At 42.8% G+C, this 25,228-nt stretch overlaps 1 protein-coding gene across 1 annotated transcript in view; it reads left to right on the forward strand.

The window, feature by feature from the left end:
• Nucleotides 1-25,014, forward strand: part of LOC311601239 (melanoma-associated antigen E1-like) — a 47,466-nt gene extending 22,452 nt beyond the window's left edge. Inside the window, exon 5 of the mRNA XM_084788628.1 lies at nucleotides 23,358-25,014. Within this exon, the coding sequence (XP_084644754.1) occupies nucleotides 23,358-24,572 (1,215 nt within the window). The 3' untranslated portion in view covers nucleotides 24,573-25,014. The remainder of the gene's footprint in view (nucleotides 1-23,357) is intronic.
• Nucleotides 25,015-25,228: the final 214 nt, after the last annotated feature.

Raw genomic sequence — 25,228 nt, forward strand, 5'->3', positions numbered from 1 at the left:
AAATCACAGAAATCAGCCTGCTCTGCCTCCCCCAGTGCTGGCATTAGAGGTGTGCAGCCGCTCCACCAGGATTACTTTGTTTTATTTTATTTGATATTGGTTTAATGTTTTTAATTTTTCTGTTTTTTAGAGACAGGGTTTCTTTGTGTAGCCTTGGCTTTGCTGGACTCCCTCACTTTCTGTACCGGGCTGGCCTCAAACTCACAGATGTCTGCCTACATCAGCCTCTAGCAGTGCTGTCAGTAAAAGTGCGCAGCCATGCTGCTTGGCTGCCTGATTTTATTTTATTTTATTTTTGTTTGTTTGTTTGTTTGGCTTTTTTGAGACAGGGTCTCTCTGTGTATCCTTGACTTTCCTGGACTCACTCTGTACACCAGGCTGTCCTCGAAGTAACAGAAATCTACCTGCATCTGCCTCCCCAAGTGCTGTGGTTAAAGGAGTACAGCCGCTCTGCCCTGATGACATTTTTTATATTTGTTTGTTTGTTTGTTTGTTTGTTTACTATTTTTTGAGACTGTGTTCCTTGTGTTGCCTTGGCTTTCCTGGACTCACTTTGTCCACCAGGCTGGCCTCAAACTCATAGAAATCATTTTACCTCTGCCACCTCCAGTTCTGGCATTAAAGGTCTAGAGCCGCTCTGCATGACTGCCTTATTTTTACTTTACTTTATTTTATTTTATTTTACTTTATTTTACTTTGTTTTATTTTTTGGTGTTTTAGAGACAGGCTTTCTTTGGGTAGCCTTGGCTTTGCTGGACTCACTCACTTTGTACACCAGGCTGTGCTGGAACTCAAAGAAATCTGCTTGCCTCTGCCTCTCCCAGTGCTGGCATTAAAGGTGTGCATCTGCTCCACCAGGTTACTTAGCTTTATTTTATTTGATATTGGTTTAATTTTTTTCATTTTCTTGTTTATTAGAGACAGGGTTTCTTTGTGTAGCGTTGGCTTTGCTGGACTCTCTCACTTTCTACACTAGGCGGGCCTGGAACTCACAGATGTCTGACTGTGTCTGCCTCCAGCAGTGCTGTCAGTAAAAGGGTGCCTCTCCTACCCCAAGCTGGCTTCTTTTCTTTTCTTTTCTTTTCTTTTCTTTTCTTTTTTCTTTGATGGTTTGGCTTTTTTTGTTGTTGTTGTTGTTTGAGACAGGGTCTCTCTGTGTATCATCGGCTTTCCTTGTCTAATTAATTTTGTACACCAGGCTGTCCTCAAACTCACAGAAATCTTCCTAAGTCTACCTCCCCCAGTTCTGGCATTAAAAGTGTAGAGCCGCTCTGCTTGACTGACTTATCTTTATTTTATTTTATATTAATTTATTTTACTTTATTTTATGTTTTGGTATTTAGAGACAGGCTTTTTTTGGGTAGCCTTGGGTTTGCTTGAATCACTCACTTTGTACACCAGGCTGTGCTCGAACTCACAGAAATCTGTGTGCCTCTGTCTTTCTCAGTGTAGGGATAAAAGGTGTGCAGCCACTCCACCAGGCTGATTTAGTTTTATTTTATTATATTTTTTGTTTGTTTGGCTTTTTTGCGACAGGGTCTCTCTGTGTACCCTTGGCTTTCCTGGACTCACTCACTGTGCACACCAGGCTGTCCTAGAACTCACAGAAATCTTGCTGCCTCTGCCTCCCCTAGTTCTGGCATTAAAGGTGTAGTGCTGCTCTGCTTGACTGACTTATTTTTATTTTATTTTATTTTATTTTATTTTATTACTTTATTTTACTTTGGGTGTTTTAGAGACAGGGTTTCTTTGGGTAGCCTTGGCTTTGCTGGACTCACTGACTTTGTACACCAGGCTGTCCTTGAACTCACAGAAATCGGACTGCATCTGCCTCGCCAACCCCAAGTGCTCGCATTAAAGGTGTGCAGCCTCTCTACCAAGATTACTTAGTTTTACTTTCTTTGATACTGGTTTAATTTTGTTTTGCATTTTTTGGTTATTTATAGGCAGGGTTTCTTTGTGTAGCCTTGGCTTTGCTGGACACCCTCACTTTCTGCACCAGGCTGGCCTCAAACTCACAGGTGTCTGCCTGCATCTGCCTCCCCCAGTGCTGTCAGTAAAGGTGTGCAGCCACTCTCCATGGCTGCCTGATTTTATTTTATTATATTTTTTGTTTGTTTGGCTTTTTTTGAGACAGGGTCTCTCTGTGTATCCTTGGCTTTCCTGGACTCACTCACTTTGGACACCGGGCTGGCCTCAACTCACAGGTGTCTGCCTACATCTGCCTTGCCAAATGCTGGGATTAAAGGGGTACAGATGCTCCACCCTGGTGACCTATTTTAATCTTTATTTATTTATTTACTATTTTTTGACTGGATTTTTTTGTGTGGCCTTGGATTTCCTTGACTTACTTTGTCTACCATGCTGCCCTCAAACTCTCACAAATCTTTCTGCCTCTGCCTCCCCCAGTGCTGGCATTAAAGGTATAGAGCCGCTCTGCTTGACTGACTTGTTTTCACTTTATTTTCTTTTACTTTCTTTTATTTTATTTTATTTTATTTTTTGATGTTTTAGAGACAGGGTTTCTTTGGGTAGCTTTGGCTTTGCTTGACTGACTGACTTTGTACTCCAGGCTGTGCTTGAAATCACAGATATCTGCCTGCCTCTGCCTCCTCCAGTGCTGGCATTAGAGGTGTACAGCCGCTCCACCAGGATTACATAGTTTTATTTTATTTGATATTGGTTTAATTTCTTTCATTTTTTGGTTTTGGAGAGACAGGGTTTCTTTGTGTAGCCTTGGCTTTGCTGGACTCCCTCACTTTCAGTACCAGACTGGCCTGGGACTCACAGATGTCTGCCTCTGCCAGTGCTGTCAGTAAAGGTGTGTAGCAGCTCTGCCAGGCTGACTTATTTTATTTTGGTTTATTTTATTTTATTTTATTTTATTTTTTGAGACAGCATGTCTTTGTGTGTCCTTGGGTTTGTTGACTCACTCACTTTGTACACCAGGCTGTCCTCAAACTCACAGATGTCTGCCTGCCTCTTCCTCCCCGAGTTCTGGCATTAAATGTGTAGAGCCGCTCTTCTTGACTGACTTATTTTTACTTAATTTTGTTTTGTTTTATTTTATTTTATTTTACTTTCTTTCCTATTTTGGTGTTTTAGAGACAGGCTTTCTTTGGGTAGCCTTGGCTTTGCTCGACTCACTCACTCAGTACACCAGCCTGTGCTGGAACTCACAGAAATCTGCCTGCCTCTGCCTCCCCCAATGCAGGCATTAATGGTGTGCAGAAACCCCACCCAGATCACTTAGTTTTATTTTATTTGACACTGGTTTATTTTTTTTTTCATTTTTTGGTTTTCATAGACAGGATTTCTTTGTGTAGCTTTGGCTTTGCTGGACTCTCTCACTTTCTACACCAGACTGGCCTGGAACTCACAGATGTCTGACTGTGTCTGCCTCCCTCAGTGCTCTCAGTAAAGGTGTGCAGCTGCTCCCTCTGGTTGACTTATTTAATTTAATTTTATTTTGGTTTAGTTTATTGTTTTGTTTTTGTTTTTTGTTTTTGTTTTTGTTTTTGTTTTTGTTTTTGAGACAGGGTTTCTTTGTGTGGCCTTGGCTTCTCTGGACTCACTCACTTTGTACACCAGGCTGTGCTCAAACTCACAGAAATCTGCCTGCCTCTGCCTCCCCCAGTGCTGTCAGTAAAGGTGTGCAGCTGCTCCCTCCGGCTGACTTATTTTATTTAGGTTTAGTTTATTGTATATTTTGGTTTTTCGAGACAGAGTTTCTTTGTGTGGCCTTGGCTTTGCGGACTTACTTTGTACAACAGACTGTCCTCAAACCTGCAGATGTCTGCCTGCCTCTGCATGCCCCAGTTCTTTAATTGAAGGAGTGCATCTGCTCTGCTTGACTGACCTATTTTTATTTTGTTTATTTCATTTTAATTTATTTTTCGTTTGTTTGTTTGGCTTTTTTAAGACAAGGCCTCTCTGTGTATCCTTGGCTTTCCTTGACTCACTCACTTTGTACACCAGGCTGTGCTCGAACTCACAGAAATCTTCCTAACTCTGCCTCCCCCAGTTCTGGCATTCAAGGTGTAGAGCCGCTCTGCTTGACTGACTTATTTTTCCTTTCCTTTCCTTTATTTTATATTATTTTACTTTATTTTATTTTTTGGTGTTTTAGCGACAGGCGTTCTTTGGGTAGCCTTGGCTTCGTTTGACTCACTCACTTTGTACACCAGGCTGTGCTGGAACTCACAGAAATCTGCCTGCCTCTGCCTCCCCCAGTGCTGTCAGTAAAGGTGCCTAGCAGCTCTGCCTGGCTGACATATTTTATTTTATTTTGGTTTATTATATTTTAGTTTTTAGTTTCTTCAAGACAGGGTTTCTTTGTGTGGCCTTGGCTTTGTGGACTCACTCACTTTGTACACCAGGCTGTCCTTAAACTCATAGATATCTGCCTGCATCTGCCACCTCCCCCAGTTCTGGCATTAAAAGTGTGCAGCTGCCCTGCTTCGCCGACTTATTTTTGTTTTATTTTATTTTGTTTCATTTTATTTTGGCTTATTTTATTTTGTTTTTTGGTTTTTTCAAGACGGGGTTTCTTTGTCTGGCCTTGGCATTGCGGACTCACTCACTTTGTACACCAGGCTATCCTAGAACTCACAGAAATCTGCCTGCCTCTGCCTCCCCCAGTGCTGGTATTAAAGGTGTGCAGACATTCCAATAGGATCACTTAGTTTTATTTTAATTCATATTGGTTTACTTATTTTCATTGTTTTTGTTTTTGTTTTTTTTTTTATAGACAGGATTTCTTTGTGTAGCTTTGCCTTTGCTGGACTCTCACTTTCTACACCAGTCTGGCCTGGAACTCACAGATGTCTGACTGTGTCTGCCTCCCTCAGTGCTCTCAGTAAAAGTGTGTAGCTTTTCTCTTTGGCTGACTTATTTAACTTAATTTTATTTTGGTTTAGTTTATTGTTGTTTTTTTTTGTTGTTGTTGTTTTTTAGTTTTTCGAGACAGGGTTTCTTTGTGTGGTCTTGGCTTTGCAGACTCACTCACTTTTTACAGCAGACTGTCCTCACTCACAGATCTCTTCCTGCCTCTGCCACCCCAGTTCTGGCATTAAAAGTGTGCAGCTGCTCTGCTTGGCTGACCTATTTTTATTTTATTGTATTTTATTATTTGTTTGTTTGTTTGGATTTTTTAAGAAGGTCTCTCTGTGTATCCTTGGCTTTCCTTGACTCACTCACTTTGTACACCAGGCTGTACTCGAACTCACAGATGTCTTCCTAACTCTGCCTCCCCCAGTTCTGGCATTAAAGGTGTGCAGCCACTGCACCAGGATTACTTAGTTTTATTTTATTTGATATTGGTTTAATGTTTTTTCATTTTTTGTTTTTTTACAGACAGGGTTTTGTGTGTGTGTGTGTGTGTGTGTGTGTGTGTGTGTGTGTGTGTGTGTGTGTGTGTGTAGCCTTGGCTTTGCTGGACTCCCTCACTTTCTGCACCAGGCTGGTGTCAAACTCCCATATATCTGCCTGCATCTGCCTCCCCACTGCTGTCAGTAAATGTGTGCAGCCGCTCTGCCCGGCTGACTTTTTTTTATTTTATTTTACTTTAGTTTAGTTTAGTTTAGTTTAGTTTTTGTTTGTTTGGCTTTTTTTTAGATAGGGTCTCTCTGTGTATCCTTGACTTTCCTGGACTCACTCACTGTGTATACCAGGCTGTCCTCAAACTCACAGAATTCTGCTTGAATCTGCCTCTCCAAGTGCTGGGATTAAAGGTGTACAGCTGCTCCACCCAGCTGACTTATTCTGATTTTATTTCATTTTAATTATTGCTTATTTTTTTTCAAGACTGGGTTTCTTTGTGTGGCCTTGCATTTCCTGGACTCACTTTGTACACCAGGCTGGCCTCAAATTCACAGCTGTCTATGCGCATCTACCTTCCCAAATTCTAGCATTAAAGGGGTGTAGCCGTTGTACCTGGCTGACTTCTTTTTATTCTATTTTATTACTTTTTGTTTTTGTTGTTATTTTTTGGTTTGTTTTTGTTCTTGAGATAGGGTCTGTCTGTGTAGCCTTGGCTTTCCGGGACTCACTCACATTCTACAACAGGCTGGCCTTGAACACACAGAAACCGGCCTGCCTCTGCCTCCCCCAGTGCTGGCTTTACAGGTATACAGCCACTCCACCGGGATTACTTAGGTTTATTTAATGTATATATTTTTTGGTTTGTTTTGTTTTTTCATTGTTTTAGTTTTTTAGAGACAGGGTCTCTCTGTGTAACCTTGTCTTTGCTGGACTCACTCAATTTGTCCACCAGGCTGTCCTCGAACTCACAGAAGTCGGCCTGCATCTGCCTCCTGCAGCGCTGTCAGTAAAGGTTTGCAGGCACTCTGCCAGGCTGACTTATTTTATTTTGTTTTCCTTTATGGTATCTTTTGGTTTATTGAGACAAGATTTCTTGTGCGGCCTTGGCTTTGCGGACTCACTCACTTTGTATACCAGGGTGACCTCAAACTCACAGATGTGTGTATGCATCTGCCTCCAGCACTGCTATCAGTAAAGGTGTGCAGCCGCTCTGCATGGCTGACTTACTTTATTTTATTTCATTTTGGTTTAGTTTATTGTATATTTGGTTTTTTGAGACAGGGTTTCTTTGTGTGGCCTTGGCTTTGCGGACACACTCACTTTGTACACCAGGCTGTCCTCAAACTCACAGATGTCTGCCTGCCTCTGCCTCCACCAGTTCTGGCATTGAAGGTGTGCAGCTGCTCTGCTTGGCTTACCTGTTTTTATTTTCTACTAGTTTAATTTATTTTATGTTTGTTTTCTTGGCTTTTTAAAAAATATTTTTTATTAATTTGTTCATATTACTTCTTGATTGTTAGCCCTTCCCCTGTTTCCTCCTATTCTTCCCTCCCTCCCACTTCCCTCCTTTTCCCCTCCCCAATGTCTGTGATTGAAGGAGACCTCCTCCCCCTATATATGCTCTAAGAATATCAAGTCTCTTCTTGGTAACTTGCTATCCTTCCTCTGTGTGCTGCCAGGCCTCCCCATCCAGGGGACGTGGTCAGAAAAAGGTCACCAGAGTTCGTGTGAGAGTCAGACTCACTCTCCACTCAACGGTGGAGAATATCATGTTTATAGGCTAGGTCTTGGTAGGGGTTTGAAGTTTACTGCCTATTTCTCCTTGGCTCGTGCCATAGTTTGAGTAGGACCCCAGTACCCAGATGTGCCTGTCATAAAGTTCTTCTTATAGGTTTCTTGGACCCTGTGGGTCCTACTATTTCCCCATTCTTCCATGCTACTCTCTCCTAAAATCTCAATAGGGTGTCCTCTCCTCTGACCCACTTTCTTGGTAAGTAAAGTTTTTCATGGGACGTATCCCTAGGACTAGTGTTTTGATATAAGTGAGTATATACCGTTTGTCTCTTTTTGCTTCTGGGTGAACTCACATATTATGATAATTTCTAGGTCAATCCATTTGTCCACAAATTTCAGGAATTCCTTGTTTTTAATAGCTGAGTAGTACTCCATAGTGTAAATGTACCGCAGTTTCTTAGTCCATTCTTCTACCTAGGGACACTTAGGCTGTTTCCATGTTCTGGCTATTATGTATAAAGCAGCTATGAACATGGTTGAGCATATGTCCCTGTTGTGTGTTAGAGCATTTTCTGGGCATATTCCAAGGAGTGTGATAGCTGGGTCTTGAGGAAGCCCTATTCCCATTTTTCTGAGAAAATGCCAGATAACTTTCCAAAGTGGTTGTACTAGTTTGCATTCCCACCAGCAATGAAGGAGTGTTCCTCTCTCTCCACATCCTCGCCAACATGTGGTGGCATTTGAGTTTTTTATCTTAGCCATTCTGATGGGTGTGAGGTGGAATCCCAGTGTCGTTACGATTTGCATTTCTCTGATGACTAAGGAGGATGAGCATTTCTTTAAGTGTTTCTCGGCCATTTGATATTCCTCTGTTGAGAATTCTCCATAACTCTAACCAAGCAAGTGAAGGACTTATTCGAAAAAAACTTCAAACCTCTGAAGAAAGAGATTGAAGGTGACATCACAAGATGGCGGGATTTACCTTGTTCGTGGATCGGGAGAATCAACATAGTAAAAATGGCCATCTTACCAAAAGCAATTTACAAATTCAACGCAATCCCTATCAAAATACCTACAAAATATTTTGAAGATATTGAAAGATCAATTCTCAAATTCATATGGAGAAATAAAAATCCCAGAATAGCAAAAACAATCTTATACAATAAAAGATCCTCCGGAGGTAATCTCCATACCTGATCTCAAGCTGTACTACAGAGCAACAGTAAGAAAAACAGCATGATACTGGCAAAGCAATAGGCTGGTGGATCAATGGAATCGAATTGAAGACCCAGAGATGAATCCACACACATTTGCTCACTTGATTTTTGACAAAGAAGCCAAATCTATTCAATGGAAAATTGATAGCATCTTCAACAAATGGTGCTGGTCTAACTGGATGTCTACATGTAGAAAAATGCAGTTAGACCCTTATTTGTCACCATGCACAAAACTCAAGTTCAAGTGGATTAAAGACCTCTACTTAAAACCAGAGACATTGTCCTTGGCTGGTGCCTTAGTTTGAGCGGGACCCCTGGGTCTAAATATGCCTATAATAATGTTCTACTTGTAGTTTTCTAGGATCCTCTGGATCCTTCTATTTTGCCATTCTCCCATGCTTCTCTCATAAACCCCTACCCAGATCTAGCCAATGGACAGGACATTCTCCACAGTAAAGTGGAGAGTGGGATATTACTTTCTCACATACTCTGGTGCCTCATATTTGACCATGTCCCCTGGACGGGGAGACCTGGTGGCACTCAGAGGAAGGATAGCAGGCTACCAAGAAGAGACTTGATACCCTATGAGTATATAAAGGGGGAGGAAGTCCCCCTCAGTCACAGTCATAGGGGAGGGGAATAAGGGGAAAATGGGAGGGAGGGAGGAATGGGAGGATACAAGGGATGGGATAACCATTGAGGTGTAACAAGAATAAATTAATAAAGGAAAAAAAAGAAAAAAATAAAAGCAAAGAAAACAAATAAACACACAAAAAACCAGAGACATTCATTCAGTTAGAGGAAGAAGTGGGGAAGAGCCTGGGACACATAGGCACAGGAAACAACTTCCTGAACAGTACACCAACAGCCCAGGACTTAATGTCAACAATTAATAAATGGGACCTCATGAGGCTGAGAAGCTTCTGTAAGGCAGAAGACACTGTCAACAAAACAAAGCAACAGCCTACAGACTGGGAAAAGATCTTCACCAACCCTACCTCTGACAAAGGTTTAATATACAAAATATATAAAGAACTCAAAAAACTAAACACCACAAAACCAAACAACCCAATTGCGAAATTTCTTGGCTTTTTTTTGAGAAAAGGTTTCTCTGTGTATACTTGGCTTTCCTGGACTCACTGATTTTGTACATCAAGTCGTCCTCAAATTCACAGAAATCTGTTCGCATCTGCCTTACCAAGTGCTGGGATTAAAGGTTTGCAGCAGCTCTGCCCTGGTTACCTATTTTATTTTGATTTTTTTAGTTATCTATTCATTTATCTATTTATCTATCTATCTATTTATTTATTTATTAATTTTCGAGACAGGATTTCTTTGTGTTGCCTTGGATTTCCTTGAATGACTTTGTCCACCAGGCTGGCCTCAAACTCACAGAAATCTTTGTGCCTCTGCCTCTCCCAGTTCTGGCATTAAAGGTCTACAGCCACTCTGCTTGACTGCCTTTTTTAAACTTTATTTTATTTTATTTTATTTTGATTTATTTTATTTTTATTTTTTTTTTTTTGTTTTCTCGATACATGGTTTCTTTGTTTGGCCTTGGCATTGCCGACTCACTCACTTTGTACACCAGGCTGTGCTTGAACTCACAGATGTTTGCCTGCCTTTGCCTCCCCCAGCTCTGGCATTAAAGGTGTGCAGCTGCTCCACCAGGATTACTTAGTTTTATTTTATTTGATAATGGTTTAATTTTTTTCATTTTTTGGTTTTATAGAGACAGGGTTTCTTTGTGTAGCCTTGGCTTTGCTGGGCCCCCTCACTTTGTGCACCAGGCTGGCCTGGAACTCACAGATGTCTGTCTGCTTCTGCCTCCCGCAGTGCTGTCAGTAAAGGAGTGCAGCTGCTCTGCTTTGCTGGCTTATTTTTATTTTATTTTATATGTTTTTTGTTTGTTTGTTTGTTTGGCTTATTTTGAGAGAAGGTCTCCCTGTGTATCCTTGGCTTTCCTGCACTCACTTTGTACACCAGGCTGTCCTCGAACTCACAGAAATCTTACCTTCATGTGCCTTGCCAAGGGCTGGGAATAAAGGCCTACAGCCACTCTGTCCTGGTGACATATTTTTATTTGTATTTATTTATTTCTAGTTATTTATTTTTTATTATTTTTTGAGCATGGAATTCTATGTGTGGCCTTGGATTTCCTTGACTCACTTTGTCCACCAGGCTGTCCTCAAACTCACAGATGTCTGCCTGCCTCTGCCACCCCCAATTCTGGCATTGAAGGTGTGCAGCTACTCTGCTTGGCTGACCTATTATATTTTATTTTTTGTTTGTTTGGCTTTTTTGCGACAGGGTCTCTCTGTGTAGCCTTGGCTCTCCTGGACTCACTCACTGTGCACACCAGGCTGTCCTAGAACTCACAGAAATCTTGCTGCCTCTGCCTCCGCTAGTTCTGGCATTAAAGGTGTAGAGCTGCTCTGCTTGACTGACTTATTTTTACTTAATTTTATTTAGTTTTTTTTACTTTATTTTACTTTGGGTGTTTTAGAGACGGGCTTTTTTTGGGTAGCCTTGGCTTTGCTGGACTCACTGACTTTGTACACCAGGCTGTCCTTGAACTCACAGAAATCGGACTGCATCTGCCTCGCCAACCCCAAGTGCTCGCATTAAAGGTGTGCAGCCTCTCTACCAAGATTACTTAGTTTTACTTTCTTTGATACTGGTTTAATTTTGTTTTGCATTTTTTGGTTATTTATAGGCAGGGTTTCTTTGTGTAGCCTTGGCTTTGCTGGACTCCCTCACTTTCTGCACCAGGCTGGCCTCAAACTCACAGGTGTCTGCCTGCATCTGCCTCCCCCAGTGCTGTCAGTAAAGGTGTGCAGCCACTCTCCATGGCTGCCAAATTTTATTTTATTATATTTTTTGTTTGTTTGGCTTTTTTTTTGAGACAGGGTCTCTCTGTGTATCCTTGGCTTTCCTGGACTCACTCACTTTGGACACCAGGCTGGCCTCAACTCACAGGAGTCGGCCTGCATCTGCCTTGTCAAGTGCTGGGATTAAAGGGGTACAGATGCTCCACCTTGGTAACTTATTTTAATCTTTATTTATTTATTTACTAGTTTTTGACTGGATTTTTTTGTGTGGCCTTGGATTTCCTGGACTTACTTTGTCTACCATGCTGCCCTCAAACTCTCACAAATCTTTCTGCCTCTGCCTCCCCCAGTGCTGGCATTAAAGGTGTAGAGCCACTCTGCTTGACTGACTTGTTTTCACTTTATTTTCTTTTACTTTATTTTATTTTACTTTATATTTTTTCGTGTTTTAGAGACAGGGTTTCTTTGGGTAGCCTTGGCTTTGCTTGACTAACTGACTTTGTACTCCAGGCTGTGCTTGAAATCACAGATATCTGCCTGCCTCTGCCTCCCCCAGTGCTGGCAATAGAAGTGTGCAGCCGCTCCACCAGGATTACATAGTTTTGTTTTATTTGATATTGGTTTAATTTCTTTCATTTTTTGGTTTTTTAGAGACAGGGTTTCTTTGTGTAGCCTTGGCTTTGCTGGACTCCCTCACTTTCAGTACCAGACTGGCCTGGGACTCACAGATGTCTGCCTCTGCCAGTGCTGTCAGTAAAGGTGTGTAGCAGCTCTGCCAGGCTGACTTATTTTATTTTGGTTTATTTTATTTTTGAGACAGGGTGTCCTTGTGTGTCTTTGGGTTTGTGGACTCACTCACGTTGTACACCAGGATGTCCTCAAACTCACAGATGTCTACCTGCCTCTGCCTCCCCCAGTTCTGGCATTAAAGGTGTAGAGCCGCTCTGCTTGACTGACTTATTTTTACTTTACTTTATTTTATGTTATTTTATTTTATTTCATTTATTTTATTATATTTTATTTTCTGGTGTTTTAGAGACAAACTTTCTTTGAGTAGCCTTGGCTTTGCTTGACTCACTCACTTTGTACACCAGGCTGTGCTGGAACGCATAGAAATCTGCTTCCCCCAGTGCTGACATTAAACATGTTCACCCACTCCACCAGGATTACCTAGATTTATTCTATTTGATACTGGTCCAGTTTCTTTTTAGCATTTTTTTTTTGTTTTTTAGAGACAGGGTATCTTTGTGTAGCCTTGGCTTTGCTGGGCTACCTCACTTTCTGTACCCGGCTGGCCTGGATCTCACAGATGTCTGCCTGCATCTGCCTCCCACAGTGCTCTCAGTAAAGGTGTGCCTCTCCTCCCCATGGCTGACTTATTTTATTTTATTTATGTTTGTTGGTTTGGCTTTATTTTTTTTGAGACAGGGTCTCTCTGTGTATCATTGGCTTTCCTTGACTCACTCACTTTGTATACCAGGTTGTCCTGGAACTCAGAGAAATCTTTGTAACTCTCCCTCCTCCCAGTTCTGGTATCAAAGGTGTAGATCTGCTCTGCTTGGCTGACATATTTTTATTTTATTTTATTTCATTTCATTTTACTTTGTTTTATGTTTTGGTGTTTTAGAGACAGGCTTTCTTTGGGTAGCCTTGGCTTTGCTTGAAACACTTTGTACACCAGGCTGTGCTGGAACTCACAGACATCCGCCTGCATCTGCCTTGCCAAGTGCTGGGATTAAAGGTGTACAGCCACTCCGGCCTGGTGACTTCCTTGTATTTTTACTTACTTATTTATTTATTCATTTATTTAGTAATTTTTGAGACTGGATTTCTTGGGTTTCTGGACTCACTATATACACCAGGCTGTATTCGAACGCTGAGAAATGTTGCTGACTCTGCCTCCCTCAGGTCTGGCGTTAAAGGTGTAGAGCTGCTCTGCTTGACTGACTTATTTTTATTTATTTTATTTTATTTTTCTTTACTTCATTTTATTTTTTGGTGTTTTAGAGACAGGCTTTCTTTGGGTAGCCTTCGCTTTGCTTGACTCACTTTATACACCAGGTTGTGCTTGAACTCACAGAAATCTGCCTGCCTCTGCCTCCCCCAGTGCTGGCATTAAAGGTGTGCAGCTGCTCCACCAGGATTACTTTGTTTTATTTTATTTGATATTGGTTTAATTTCTTTCATTTTTTGGTTTTTTAGAGACAGGGTTTCTTTGTGTAGCCTTGGCTTTGCTGGACTCCCTCACTTTCCACACCAGGCTGGCCTGGAATTCAGAGATGTGTGCCTGCATCTGCCTCCTGCAGTGCTGTCAGTAAAGATGGGCCTCCCTCCCTAACCAATGGTTAACATATTTAATTTTATTTTCTTTTAATTTATTTTATTTTCTGATTGTTGGTTTGGCTTTGTTTGTTTGTTTGTTTGTTTGTTTATTTTTAGGAGACCTGGTCTCTCTGTGTGTCCTTGGCTTTCCTTGACTCACTCACTTTCTACACCAGGCTGTCCTCGAACTCACAGAAATCTTCCTAACTCTGCCTCCCCCAGTTCTGGCATTAACAGTGTAGAGCCGCTCTGCTTGACTGACTTATCTTTAGTTTATTTTATATTATTTTATTTTACTTTATTTTATTTCTGGTGTTTTAGAGACAGGCTTTCTTTGGGTAGCCTTTTCTTTGCTTGACTCACTCACCTTGTACAGCAGGCTGTGCTCGAACTCACAGAAATCTTCCTGCCTCAGCCTCCCCCAGTGCTGGCATTAGAGTTGTGAAGCCACTCCACCAGGATTACTTAGTTGTATTTTATTTGATAGTGGTTTCATTTTTTTCATTTTAGGTTTTATAGAGACAGGGTTTCTATGTGTAGCATTGACATTGCGGACTCACTCACTTTGTACACCAGGCTGTCCTAGAACTCAGAAATCTGCCTGCCTCTGCCTCCCCCAGTGCTGGTATTAAAGGTGTGCAGACATTCCACCAGGATCACTTAGTTTTATTTTAATTCATATTGGTTTACTTATATTTTTTCATTTTTTTCGTTCTTTTCATAGACAGGATTTCTTTGTGTAGCTTTGCCTTTGCTGGACTCTCTCACTTTCCACACCAGGCTGGCCTGGAACTCACAGATGTCTGGCTGTGTCTGCCTCCCTCAATGCTCTCAGTAAAGGTGTGTACCTGTTCTCTCCGGCTGACTTATTTAACTTAATTTTATTTTGGTTTAGTTTATTATTATTATTATTATTATTATTATTATTATTATTATTATTGGTTTTTTGAGACAGGGTTTCTTTATGTGGTCTTGGCTTTGCGGACTCACTCACTTTTTACAGCACACTGTCCTCAAACTCACAGATCTCTTCCTGCCTCTGCCACCCCAGTTCTGGCATTAAAAGTGTGCAGCTGCTCTGCTTGGCTGACCGGTTTTTATTTTATTGTATTTTATTATTTGTTTGTTTGTTTCAATTTTTTAAGACAAGGTCTGTCTGTGTATCTTTGGCTTTCCTTGACTCACTCACTTTGTACACCAGGCTGTACTCGAACTCACAGATGTCTTCCTAACTCTGCCTCCCCCAGTTCTGGCATTAAAGGTGTGCAGCCACTGCACCAGGATTATTTAGTTTTATTTTATTTGATAGTGGTTTAATGTTTTTTCATTTTTTGGTTTTTTAGAGACAGTGGTGTGTGTGTGTGTGTGTGTGTGTGTATAGCTTTGGCTTTCCTGGACTCCCTCACTTTCTGCACCAGGCTGGCGTCAAACTCGCATGTCTGCCTGCATTTGCTTCCCCACTGCGGTCAGTAAAGGTGTGCAGCCGCTCTGCCCGGCTGACTTGTTTTATTTTATTTTATCTTCTGATTCTTTTGAGGTAGGGTTTCTTCGTGTGGGCTTGGCTTTGTACACCAAGCTGTCCTCCAACTCACAGAAATCTTGCTGCCTCTGCCTCCCGCAATTCTGGCATTAAAAGTGTAGCACCGCTCTGCTTGACTGACTTATTTTTACTTTATTCTATTTTATTTTATTTTACTTTATTTTATTTTTTCGTGTTTTAGAGGCAGGCTTTCTTTGGGTAGCCTTGGCTTTGCTTAGCTCACTCACCTTGTACAGCAGGCTGTGCTCGAACTCACAGAAATTTGCTTGCCTCAACCTCCTCCAGTGCTGACATTAGAGTTGTGAAGCCACTCCACAAGCATTACTTAGTTGTATTTTATTTGATAATGGTTTCTTGTTTTTTTCTTTATTTTTTGGTTTTATACAGACAGGGTTTCTTCGTGTAGCATTGGCTTTGCTGGACTCCCTCACTTTCTGTACCAGGTTAGCCTGGAACTCACAGATGTCTGCCTGCATCTGCCTCCTGCAGTGCTGTCAGTAAAGGTGTGCAGGTGCTCCCCCTGGCTGACTTATTTTATTTTGGTTTAGTTTATTGCATTTTTTGGTTTTTCTAGGCAGGGTTTCTTTGTATGGCCTTGGCTTTGCGGACTCACTCACTTTGTACACCAGGCTGTCCTCAAACTCATAGATGTCAGCCTGCCTCTGCCACCCCCAGGCCTAGCATTGAATGTGTGCAGCTGCTCTCCTTGGCTGACCTATTTTTATTTTATTTTATTTTATTTTATTTTATTTTATTTTATTTTATTTTATTTTTTGTTTCTTTGCCTTTTTTATGACAGGGTCTCTCTGTGTACCTTTGGCTTTCCTGGACTTCTCACTTTGTACATCAGGCTGTCCTCAGCCTTATGGAAATCTTGCTGCCTCTGCCTCCCCCAGTTCTGGCATTAAAGGTGTAGAGCCGCTCTGCTTGACTGACTTACTTTTACTTTACTTTACTTTATTTTGTTTTAGTTTACTTGATTTTATTTGTTGTTGTTTTAGAAACAGACTTTCTTTGAGTAGCCTTGGGTTTCTGGACTCACTCACTTTTTACACCACGCTGTGTTCGAACTAGCAGAAATCTGGCTGCCTCTGCCTCCCCAAGTTCTGGCACTAAAGGTGAGCATCAGCTCTGCCTGCCTGACTTATTATATTTTGCTTCTTTTTGTTTTGTTTTTTGTTTTTTTTTTTTGAAACAGGGTCTCTCTTTGTATCCTTGGCTTTCCTGGACTCACTCACTTTTTACACCAGGCTATCCTCGAACTCACAGAAATCTTCCTTACTCTGCCTCCACCTGTTCTGGCATTAAAGGTGTGTAGCCTCTCAGCCTGGCTTACTTATTTTTATTTTATTTTACTTTATTTTCTTTTGTGTTTTTTTCGACACAGGGTTCCTTTTTCTAGCTTTGGCTTTGCTTGACTCACTGACTTTGTACACCAGGCTGTCCTTGAACTCACAGATGGCTGCCTGCATCTGCCTCCCCCAGTGCTGGCATTAAAGGTGTACAGCCACTCCCCCAGGCTCTCTTAGTTTTATTTTATTTTATTTTTTCGTGTTTTTAAAATATATTTTATTGATTTAGTTATATTACATCTCAATGGTTATCCCATCCCTTGTATCCTCCCATTCCTCCCTCCCTCCGATTTTTCCCTTACTCCCCTCCCCTATGACTGTGACTGAGGGGGACCTCCTCCCCCTATATATACTCATAGGGTATCAAGTCTCTTCTTGGTAGCCTGCCATCCTTCCCCTGAGTGCCACCAGGCCTCGCCATCCAGGGGACGTGGTCAAATATGGGGCACCAGAGTTCGTGTGAAAGTCAGACCCCACTCTCCACTCAGTTGTGGAGATTGTCCTGTCCATTGGCTAGATCTGGGTAGGGGTTCGAAGTTTACTGCAGGTTTTGTCCTTGGCTGGTGCCATAGTTTGGGCAGGACCTCTGGGCCCAGATCTGTTTCCAAATTTTGTGGGCAAATGGATTGAACTAGAAATGATCATAATGAGTGAATTAACCCAGAAGCACAGAGAGTCAAATGGTATGTACTCTCTTATATCTGGACACTAGCCCAAGGGGCATGTCCCATGAAAGTCTTCACTTACCAGGAAAGTGGGACAGAGGGGAGGACATGCTATTGGGACTCTAGGCGAGAGAAGTATGGGAGAATGGGGAAATAGAAGGACCCAGAGGGTCCTAGAAACCTACAAGAAGAACATTATTTTTTCATGTTTTTGAGACAGGGTTTCTTTGTGTGACCTTGGCCTTGCTGGATTCACACACTCTGTACACCAGGCTGTCGTCGAACTCACAGATGTCTGCCTGCATCTGCCTCCCCCAGTGCTGGCATTAAAGGTGTGCAGCCACTCTACCCAGCCACTTATTTTGATTTTACTTTATTTTATTTATTTATTTATTATTTATATTTCGAGATTGGGTTTCTTTGTGTGGCCTTCGATTTACTGGTCTCACTTTGTCCACCAAGCTGGCCTCGAACTCAGAGAAATCTTGCTGCCTCTGCCTCCCCCAGTTCTGGCATTAAAGGTGTAGAGACGCTCTGCTTGATTGACTTATATTTATTTTATTTTATTTTATTTTATTTTATTTTATTTTTTGTTTGTTTGGTTTTTTTGAGAAAGGGTCTCTCTGTGTATCCTTGGCTTTCCTGGACTCACTCAGTTTGTCAACCCGGCTGGCCTCGAACTCCCAGAAATCTCCCTGCATCTGTCTCCCCCAGGGATGGGATAAAATCTGTAAAGCCACTCTGCCTGGCTGCCTTATTTTTATTTTACTTTATTTTTTTGGTTTTATTCGATAGAGGATCTCTCTGTGTAGCCTTGGCTTTCCTAGACCCACTCACTTTCTACACCAGGCTAGCCTTGGGCTCATAGAAATCTTTGTGCCTCTCTCTCCCCCAGTGCAGGACTAAAAGGTGTGCAGCAGCTTGGCCAGGTTGACTTGTTTTTATTTCCTTTTATTTTATTTGTTGTGTTTTCGAGACGGGATTTCTATGTGTGGCCTTGGCTTTCGTGGACTCACTCACTTTGTACAAGATGCTGGCCTCAAACTCACAGATGTCTGCCTTCATCTGGCTCCCCCAGTGCTGACATTAAAAGTGTGCAGCTGCTCTGCTTTGCTGACTTATTTTTATTTTATTTAATTTGGTTTTGTTTTTCCTTTTTTTTTTTTTTTTGGTATTTTGTGACAGGGTCTTTCTGTGTAGCCTTGGCTTCTCTGTACTCACTCACTTTGTAGACCAGGCTGCCCTCGAACTCACAGATGGCTGCCGGAGTCTGCCTGCCCCAGTGCTGGCATTAAAGGTGTGCAGCCCCTCTGCCTGGCTGACTTAATTTTATCTATTTATTTTTAATTAATTTATTTATATATTTATTTATTGATACTGGGTTTCTTTGTGTGGCTTTGGATTTCCTGGACTCACATTGTACCCTAGGCTGTCCTCGAACTCAGAGAAATCTGGCTGCCTCTGCCTCTCCCAGTTCTGGCATTAAAGGTGAGCATCAGCTCTGCCTGGCTGACTTATTATATTTTGTTTCTTTTTGTTTGTTCATTTCTTTCTGTTTTTGTTTTTTTGAAACAGGGTCTCTCTGTGTATCCTTGGCTTTCCTGGACTCACTCACTTTGTACACCAGGCTATCCTCGAACTCACAGAAATCTTCCTAACTCTGCCTCCCCCTGTTCTGGCATTAAAGGTGTGTAGCCTCTCAGCCTGGCTTACTTATTTTTATTTTATTTTACTTTATTTTCTTTTGTGTTTTTTCGAGACAAGGTTCCATTTTCTAGCATTGGCTTTGCTTGACTCACTGACTTTGTACACCAGGCTGTCCTTGAACTCACAGATGGCTGCCTGCATCTGCCTTCCCCAGTGCTGAAAGGTGTGCAGCCACTCCCCCAGGCTCTCTTAGTTTTATTTTATTTTATTTTTTCGTGTTTTTAAAATATATTTTATTAATTTATTCATATTACATCTCAATTGTTATTCCATCCCTTGAATCCTCCCATTCCTCCCTCCCTCCCACTTTCCCCTTACTCCCCTCCCCTATGACTATGACTGAGGGGGACCTCCTCCCCCTGTATATACTCATAGGGTATCAAGTCTCTTCTTGGTAGCCTGCCATCCTTCCCCTGAGTGCCACCAGGCCTCGCCATCCAGGGGACGTGGTCAAATGTGGGGCACCAGGGTTCGTGTGAAAGTCAGACCCCACTCTCCACTCAGTTGTGGAGATTGTCCTGTCCATTGGCTAGATCTGAGTAGGGGTTCGGAGTTTACTGCAGGTTTTGTCCTTGGCTGGTGCCATAGTTTGGGCAGGACCTCTGGGCCCAGATCTGTTTCCAAATTTTGTGGGCAAATGGATTGAACTAGAAATGATCATAATGAGTGAGTTAATCCAGTAGCAGAAAGACTCAAATGGTATATACTCACTTATTTCTGGACACTAGCCCAAGGGGCGTGTCCCATGAAAGTCTTCACTTACCAGGAAAGTGGGACAGAGGGGAGGACATGCTATTGAGACTCTAGGTGAGAGAAGCATGGGAGAATGGGGAAATAGAAGGACCCAGAGGGTCCTAGAAACCTACAAGAAGAACATTATTTTTTCATGTTTTTGAGACAGGGTTTCTTTGTGTGGCCTTGGACTTGCTGGATTCACACACTCTGTACACCAGGCTGTCGTCGAACTCACAGATGTCTACCTGCATCTGCCTCCCCCAGTGCTGGCATTAAAGGTGTGCAGCCGCTCTGCCAGGCTGACATATTTATGTTTCATTTTTATTTATTTATTTATTTATTTGTATTTTGATACTGGGCTTCTTTGTGCGGCTTTGGATTTCCTGGACTCACATTGTACAACAGGCTGTGCTCGAACTCACAGATGGCCACCTGCAACTGCCTCCCCGGCTCTGGCATTAAAGGTGTGCAGTTGCTCCACCAGCCGACTTAGTTTTATTTTATTTTATTTTATTTTATTTTTTCATGTTCTTGAGACAGGGTTTCTTTGTGTGGCCTTGGCTTTGCTGGAATCACAAACTCTGCACAGCCGCCCCTCCAGGCTGACATATTTTTTTCATTTTCATTAATCAAATTATTTATTTATTTTTCGAGACTGGGTTTCTTTGTGTGGCTTTGGATTTCTTGGATTCACTTTGAACACCCGGCTGGCCTCAAACTCACAGAAAACTGCCTGCCTCTGTTTCCCTCAGTTCTGGCATTAAAGGTGCGCAGCCGCTCTGCCAGGCTGACATATTTATGCTTCATTTTAATTAATTAATTAATTTATTTATATCTCGATACTGGGTTTCTTTGTGTGGCTTTGGATTTCCTGGACTCACTTTGTACACCAGGCTGTCCTTGAACTCACAGATGGCCGCCTGCAATTGCCTACCCCAGCGCTGGCATTAAAGGTGTGCTGTTGCTCCACCAACTGATTTTGTATTATTTATTTTGTTTTATTTTATTTTATTTTATTTTTTCGTGTATTTGAGACAGGGCTTCTTTGTGTGGCCTTGGCTTTGCTGGACTCACACACTCTGTACATCAGGCTGTCCTCGAACTCACAGATGTCTGCCTGCATCTGCCTCCCCCAGTGCTGGCATTAAAGGTGTGCAGCTGCTCCACCAGGCTGACATTTTTTTTTCATTTTAATCAGTTAATTAATTAATTAACTTTTCAAGACTGGGTGTCTTTTTGTGGCTTTGGATTTCTTGGATTCACTTTGTACACCCAGCTGGCCTCAAACTTACAGAAATCTGCCTGCCTCTGTTTTCCTCAGTTCTGGCATTAAAGGTATGCAGCTTCTCTGCCGGGCTGACTTAGTTTTGTTTTATTTTATTTTATTTTATTTTATTTTACTTCGTCTTTGGTGAGTGGGGGGTTTGAGACAGGGTCTTTCTGTGTAGCCTTGGCTTTCCTGGACTCAGTCACTTTTTACACCAGGCTGGCCTTGAACTCTCAGAAATCTGCCTGCATCTGCCACCCCCAGGACTGGGGTTAAAAGTGTGCAGCCTCCCTGTACAGCGGACTTAGTTTTATTTTATTTCATTTTACTTTATTTATTCTTTTGGTTTTTTGTTGACAGGATTTTTCTGGGTGGCCTTGGCTTTGCTGGACTCACTCACTTTGCATACCATGCTTGCCTGGAACTCACAGATGTTTGCCTGCATCTCTCTCCCCCAGTGCTGGCATTCAAAGGTGTGCAGCCACTCTACCTGGCCGACTCTTTTTTATTTTATTTATTTATTTATTTATTTATTTATTTATTTATTTATTTATTCTTTCAAGACTGGGTTTCTTTGTGTGGCCTTGGATTTCCTGGACTCACTTTGTAGATGAGGCTGGCCATGAACTCACAAAAATCTGCCTGTCTCTGCCTATTCTGGTGCTGGGATTACAGATGTGCAGCTGCTCCTCCTGGCTACTTATTTTATTTTATTTTGGTTTAGTTTAGTTCATTTTTTGGTTTTTTTTTTTTTTTTTTTTTTTTTTTTTTTTTTTTTTGGAGACAGGGTCTCTATGAGTATCCTTGGCTTTGCTGGACTCAATCACTTTGTACACCCGGCTGGCCTCAAACTCAAAGACGACTGCATTCATCTGCCCCCTCCGCCGCCCCCTCCCCCCCCCCCAGTGCTGGCATTAAAGGTGTGCAGCCGCTCTGCCCAGTAGACTCATTTTTGCTTTACTTATTTATTTATTATTTGTTTATTTATTTATTGAGACTGAGTTGCTTTCCTGGACTCACTTTGTACACCAGGCTGTCCTTGAACTCACAGAAATCTGTCTGCCTCTGCCTCCCCCAGCGCTGGGATTAAAGGTGTGCAGCCGCTCTGCCCGGTTGATTTATTTTATTTTATTACATTTTTAAATTTTCTGTTTTTTTTTTTCCGAGACCAGCTTTCTCTGTGTGACCTTGGTTGTCCTGGACTCACTCTGGAGACCAGGCTGGCCTTGAGCTCACAGATGTGTGCCTGCCTCTTCCTCCAGAGTGCTCTGATCAAAGGTGTCTTTGAGGGCATAGATGCGCATGGGTGCAGTTGCCGGCAGAAGCCAGAAGAGGGTGCTGAATACCCTGGAGCTCAAGTTAATGGTGCTTTTGAGCTCCATTGTCCTCAGTCTGGAGAAGTCCTGAGGAGAGTGTGCCACTAGAGATCCACGCTCATTTTCCTTCTGTGCTCTCTGGAATGAGGCAGAAAATAAAACTAGGGAGCAGCTGGAGGGAAAGCCCGTGGTAACAACAGAAAGTGCAAGGAAATTTACCAGCGAGGATCCTATATGTGTACTTGAGAATCTCAAACAAGGAAGTTGAGTAGAGAGCTTAACCTCATGATACAGCTGCCTCCACTAAGCAAAAGGAGTACCATGTTCTTCTGGAAATTAAAAGGCAGAGTGTTGAGTTCTGAAGGAATCACCCATCCCAGGAGAGTCAGGTGACTTGAGACCTATCCATGCCATCCATCTTGAGGAACCCCAAGGAAATCTATTGGGCTGTTTGTACATGGAGATATGGGGAACTCAGTGTGGGTAGAGGGCCTCAAATCAGCATAGGGGAGAACCTAAATATGACCAGAAATCAAGGTGAGGATGCAGGTCAACCTAGGGAAGCCCTCCATCAATGACAGCCTAAACTGACGGGGCGGCTTTTGTGGTTTTTTTTCTTGTTGTTTGTTTGTTTTGTCTTGATTTTGTGCTTTGACACAGGGTTTCTCTGTGTAGCCTTGGCTGTCCTGGACTCGATTTGTAGACCAGGCTGGCCTTGAACTCACAGAGATCCGCCTGCCTCTGCCTATGAGTGCTGGGATTAAAGGCATGCGCCACCACTTTACAGCCTGACTGGGCAGTTTTGATGGAAGAGAAACTGGTTTACTCCAGTGCTATGTGGTGGCTGGTGGTTCTAATAATAGTAGTGACAGATTTTATTTATTTGTTTACTTATTTATTTATTTAGGTAAAAGACGTGGATTAAATCCACACTAGTGTGGCTTCTAGGTATTTCCAGAAGCCAAGGTAAAGAATAATGTCTACACAGGGGCTAGAATTTCACAGAAATCACAGCCTCAGGGTAGAAAAGGAGAGGGGCTCAAAAGTTTTCCGCTGGTGATGTGAACTGAGAGGAAATGAGAGGTTCCCTGAACCTCAAAACTGAAGTCCTCCACTGCCACCCCTACTCATTAGACAAGTACAAGACAGGCAAGATAGAGAAGCCCTAGACTGGGAAGAAAAAAGAAAAGCGTGTCTACCTTCTTATTCAGGGGATAATCTTTTTATAACTGCACCATGTTGGATCCCTGAAGGGCTGCACTCATGAAAACCTACAGAGGCAGCCTTAGTTACAAACAAGGTGTTCTCTCTCTGATTAAAGGGTTCATATCATCTTCTGTTTCTTACAGGTGTTTGCATCCCCAGCCTCCTTCAAACACTTGCTGTTCTTGACCTTAGCCAGAGTCATCATGCCTCGAGGTCAGAAGAGTAAGCTCCACGCCCGGGAGAAACGCAAACAGGCCCGAAGTCAGGCTCAGACTTCTCGGGAAGCTCAGAGAACAGCCCAAGAAGCACCAGAGGCAGTGGAAGAGTCCCCTGCTGCCTCCCAGACCCAGGCTGAGGCTGAGGCTGAGGCTGAGGCTGAGGCTGAGGCTGAGGCTGAGGCTGAGGCTGAGGCTGAGGTGCCCAGCACTCCCGAGGCACCTCCGACTACACCACCGTCTACCCCAAGTTTTCTGATTATTTCTTCCTCTGATTCAGATGAAAGTTGCTATGAGCAAAGTGAGCAAAGTAGGCAGTGGGCACACTCTGCTGGGGCCAGCCTATACTCTGACGCTGAGCACCAAGCTCTGATAGAAGGAAGGGTGATGATGCTGTTGCAGTACCTGCTCTACAACTACAATTTGAAGCAGCTTACCACCAAGGAAGAAATGCTGAAGCTTGTCAGCAAGAAGCATGAGAGAGACTTTCCTGAGATCTTCAGGAAAGCTTCTCAGAAGCTCGAGGATACCTTTGCAGTGGAAGTGAGGGAAGTCAACTCCAGTAATTCCTCATATGACCTCATCAGCCAGCTGAAGCTCCCCAACAATGGGAGGATTCGTGCTGGCAGAGGCTTACCCAAGGATGGCTTCCTGCTGAGTGTCCTGGCTATCATCTTCGTTCGGGGCAATCGCACCAGTGAAGAAGAGATGTGGGAAATCCTGAAGAAGAAGCACATCTACCCAGGGAAGAAGCACCACATCTTTGGTGAACCCCGGAAGCTCATGACCCAGTATTTGGTGAAGCTGCAGTACCTGGAGTACCGCCAGGTGGCCAACAGCGATCCTCCACGCTATGAGTTCCTGTGGGGTCCCCAAGCCTACGCTGAAACAAGCAAGAAGAAAGTCCTGGAATTTTTGGCCAGGATCAACAAAACAACACCTGCTGTCATCGAAGCCCTTTACGAAGAGACCCTGGACGAGGAGGAGCAGAAGCAAGGAGGAGAAGAAGCCAGAGGTGAAGATAGAGCTGCTGCTGCTGCCGCTGCCGCTGCTGCCGCTGCCGCTGCCGCTGCTGCTGCTGCTGCCGCCGCCGCCGCCGCCGCCGCCGCTGCCGCCGCCGCTGCTGCTGCTGACGCTGACTAAGCTAGTCAAGTTACCAGCAGCTTCCACCACCCCTGTTGACACTTGAAGTTTTCCTGTCAAGAAAAGAAGACGAAGCATCAGAAGAAGAATTTTCTTGATCGTATGAAATAGGTCTACAGTTAGGAGGACTAAATGATAGCCAAATCCTAGTTTTCTTTCACTATTTTTGCTATGTGGTACGGTAAAGTTACGTGCAATAGGATTTTGTCCTTGGTTTGTGCTAGAATGTTGAAGAAACTAAATGTTTATGATTTGGAATTTGTACTTTTTCTTTTTTTTACTGTTATTCCTCATTCTTTATAAGTCATTGGTCAAACTGGCATGTTAAGATAAACCAATACCTTCCCTTTTTGTGTGTGTGTCTGTGGTTTTGTTTCTGCTTTGTTTCACTTTGTTGTTGTTGTTGCTTTAGTTTTTCAAGACGGGTTTTCTCTGTGTAGCCTTGGCTGTCCTGGACTCGCGTTGTAGGCCAGGCTGTCCTCAAACTCACAGACATCTGCCTGCCTCTGCCTCCCCGAGTGTTGGGATTAAAGGCGTGAGGCATCACGTCCGGCTGAGTTTCTGCTTTGAGAATTCTCAAGGATATGAACTGCAGCACAACCACTGTGATGCTTGTCAATACATGTTAAGGTAGAGTGAAAGTTAAGGTAGAGTGA

The sequence above is a fragment of the Acomys minous genome (genome assembly GCF_964271855.1).
Source record: "Acomys minous genome assembly, chromosome: 7".
NCBI classification, from domain to species: domain Eukaryota; kingdom Metazoa; phylum Chordata; class Mammalia; order Rodentia; family Muridae; genus Acomys; species Acomys minous.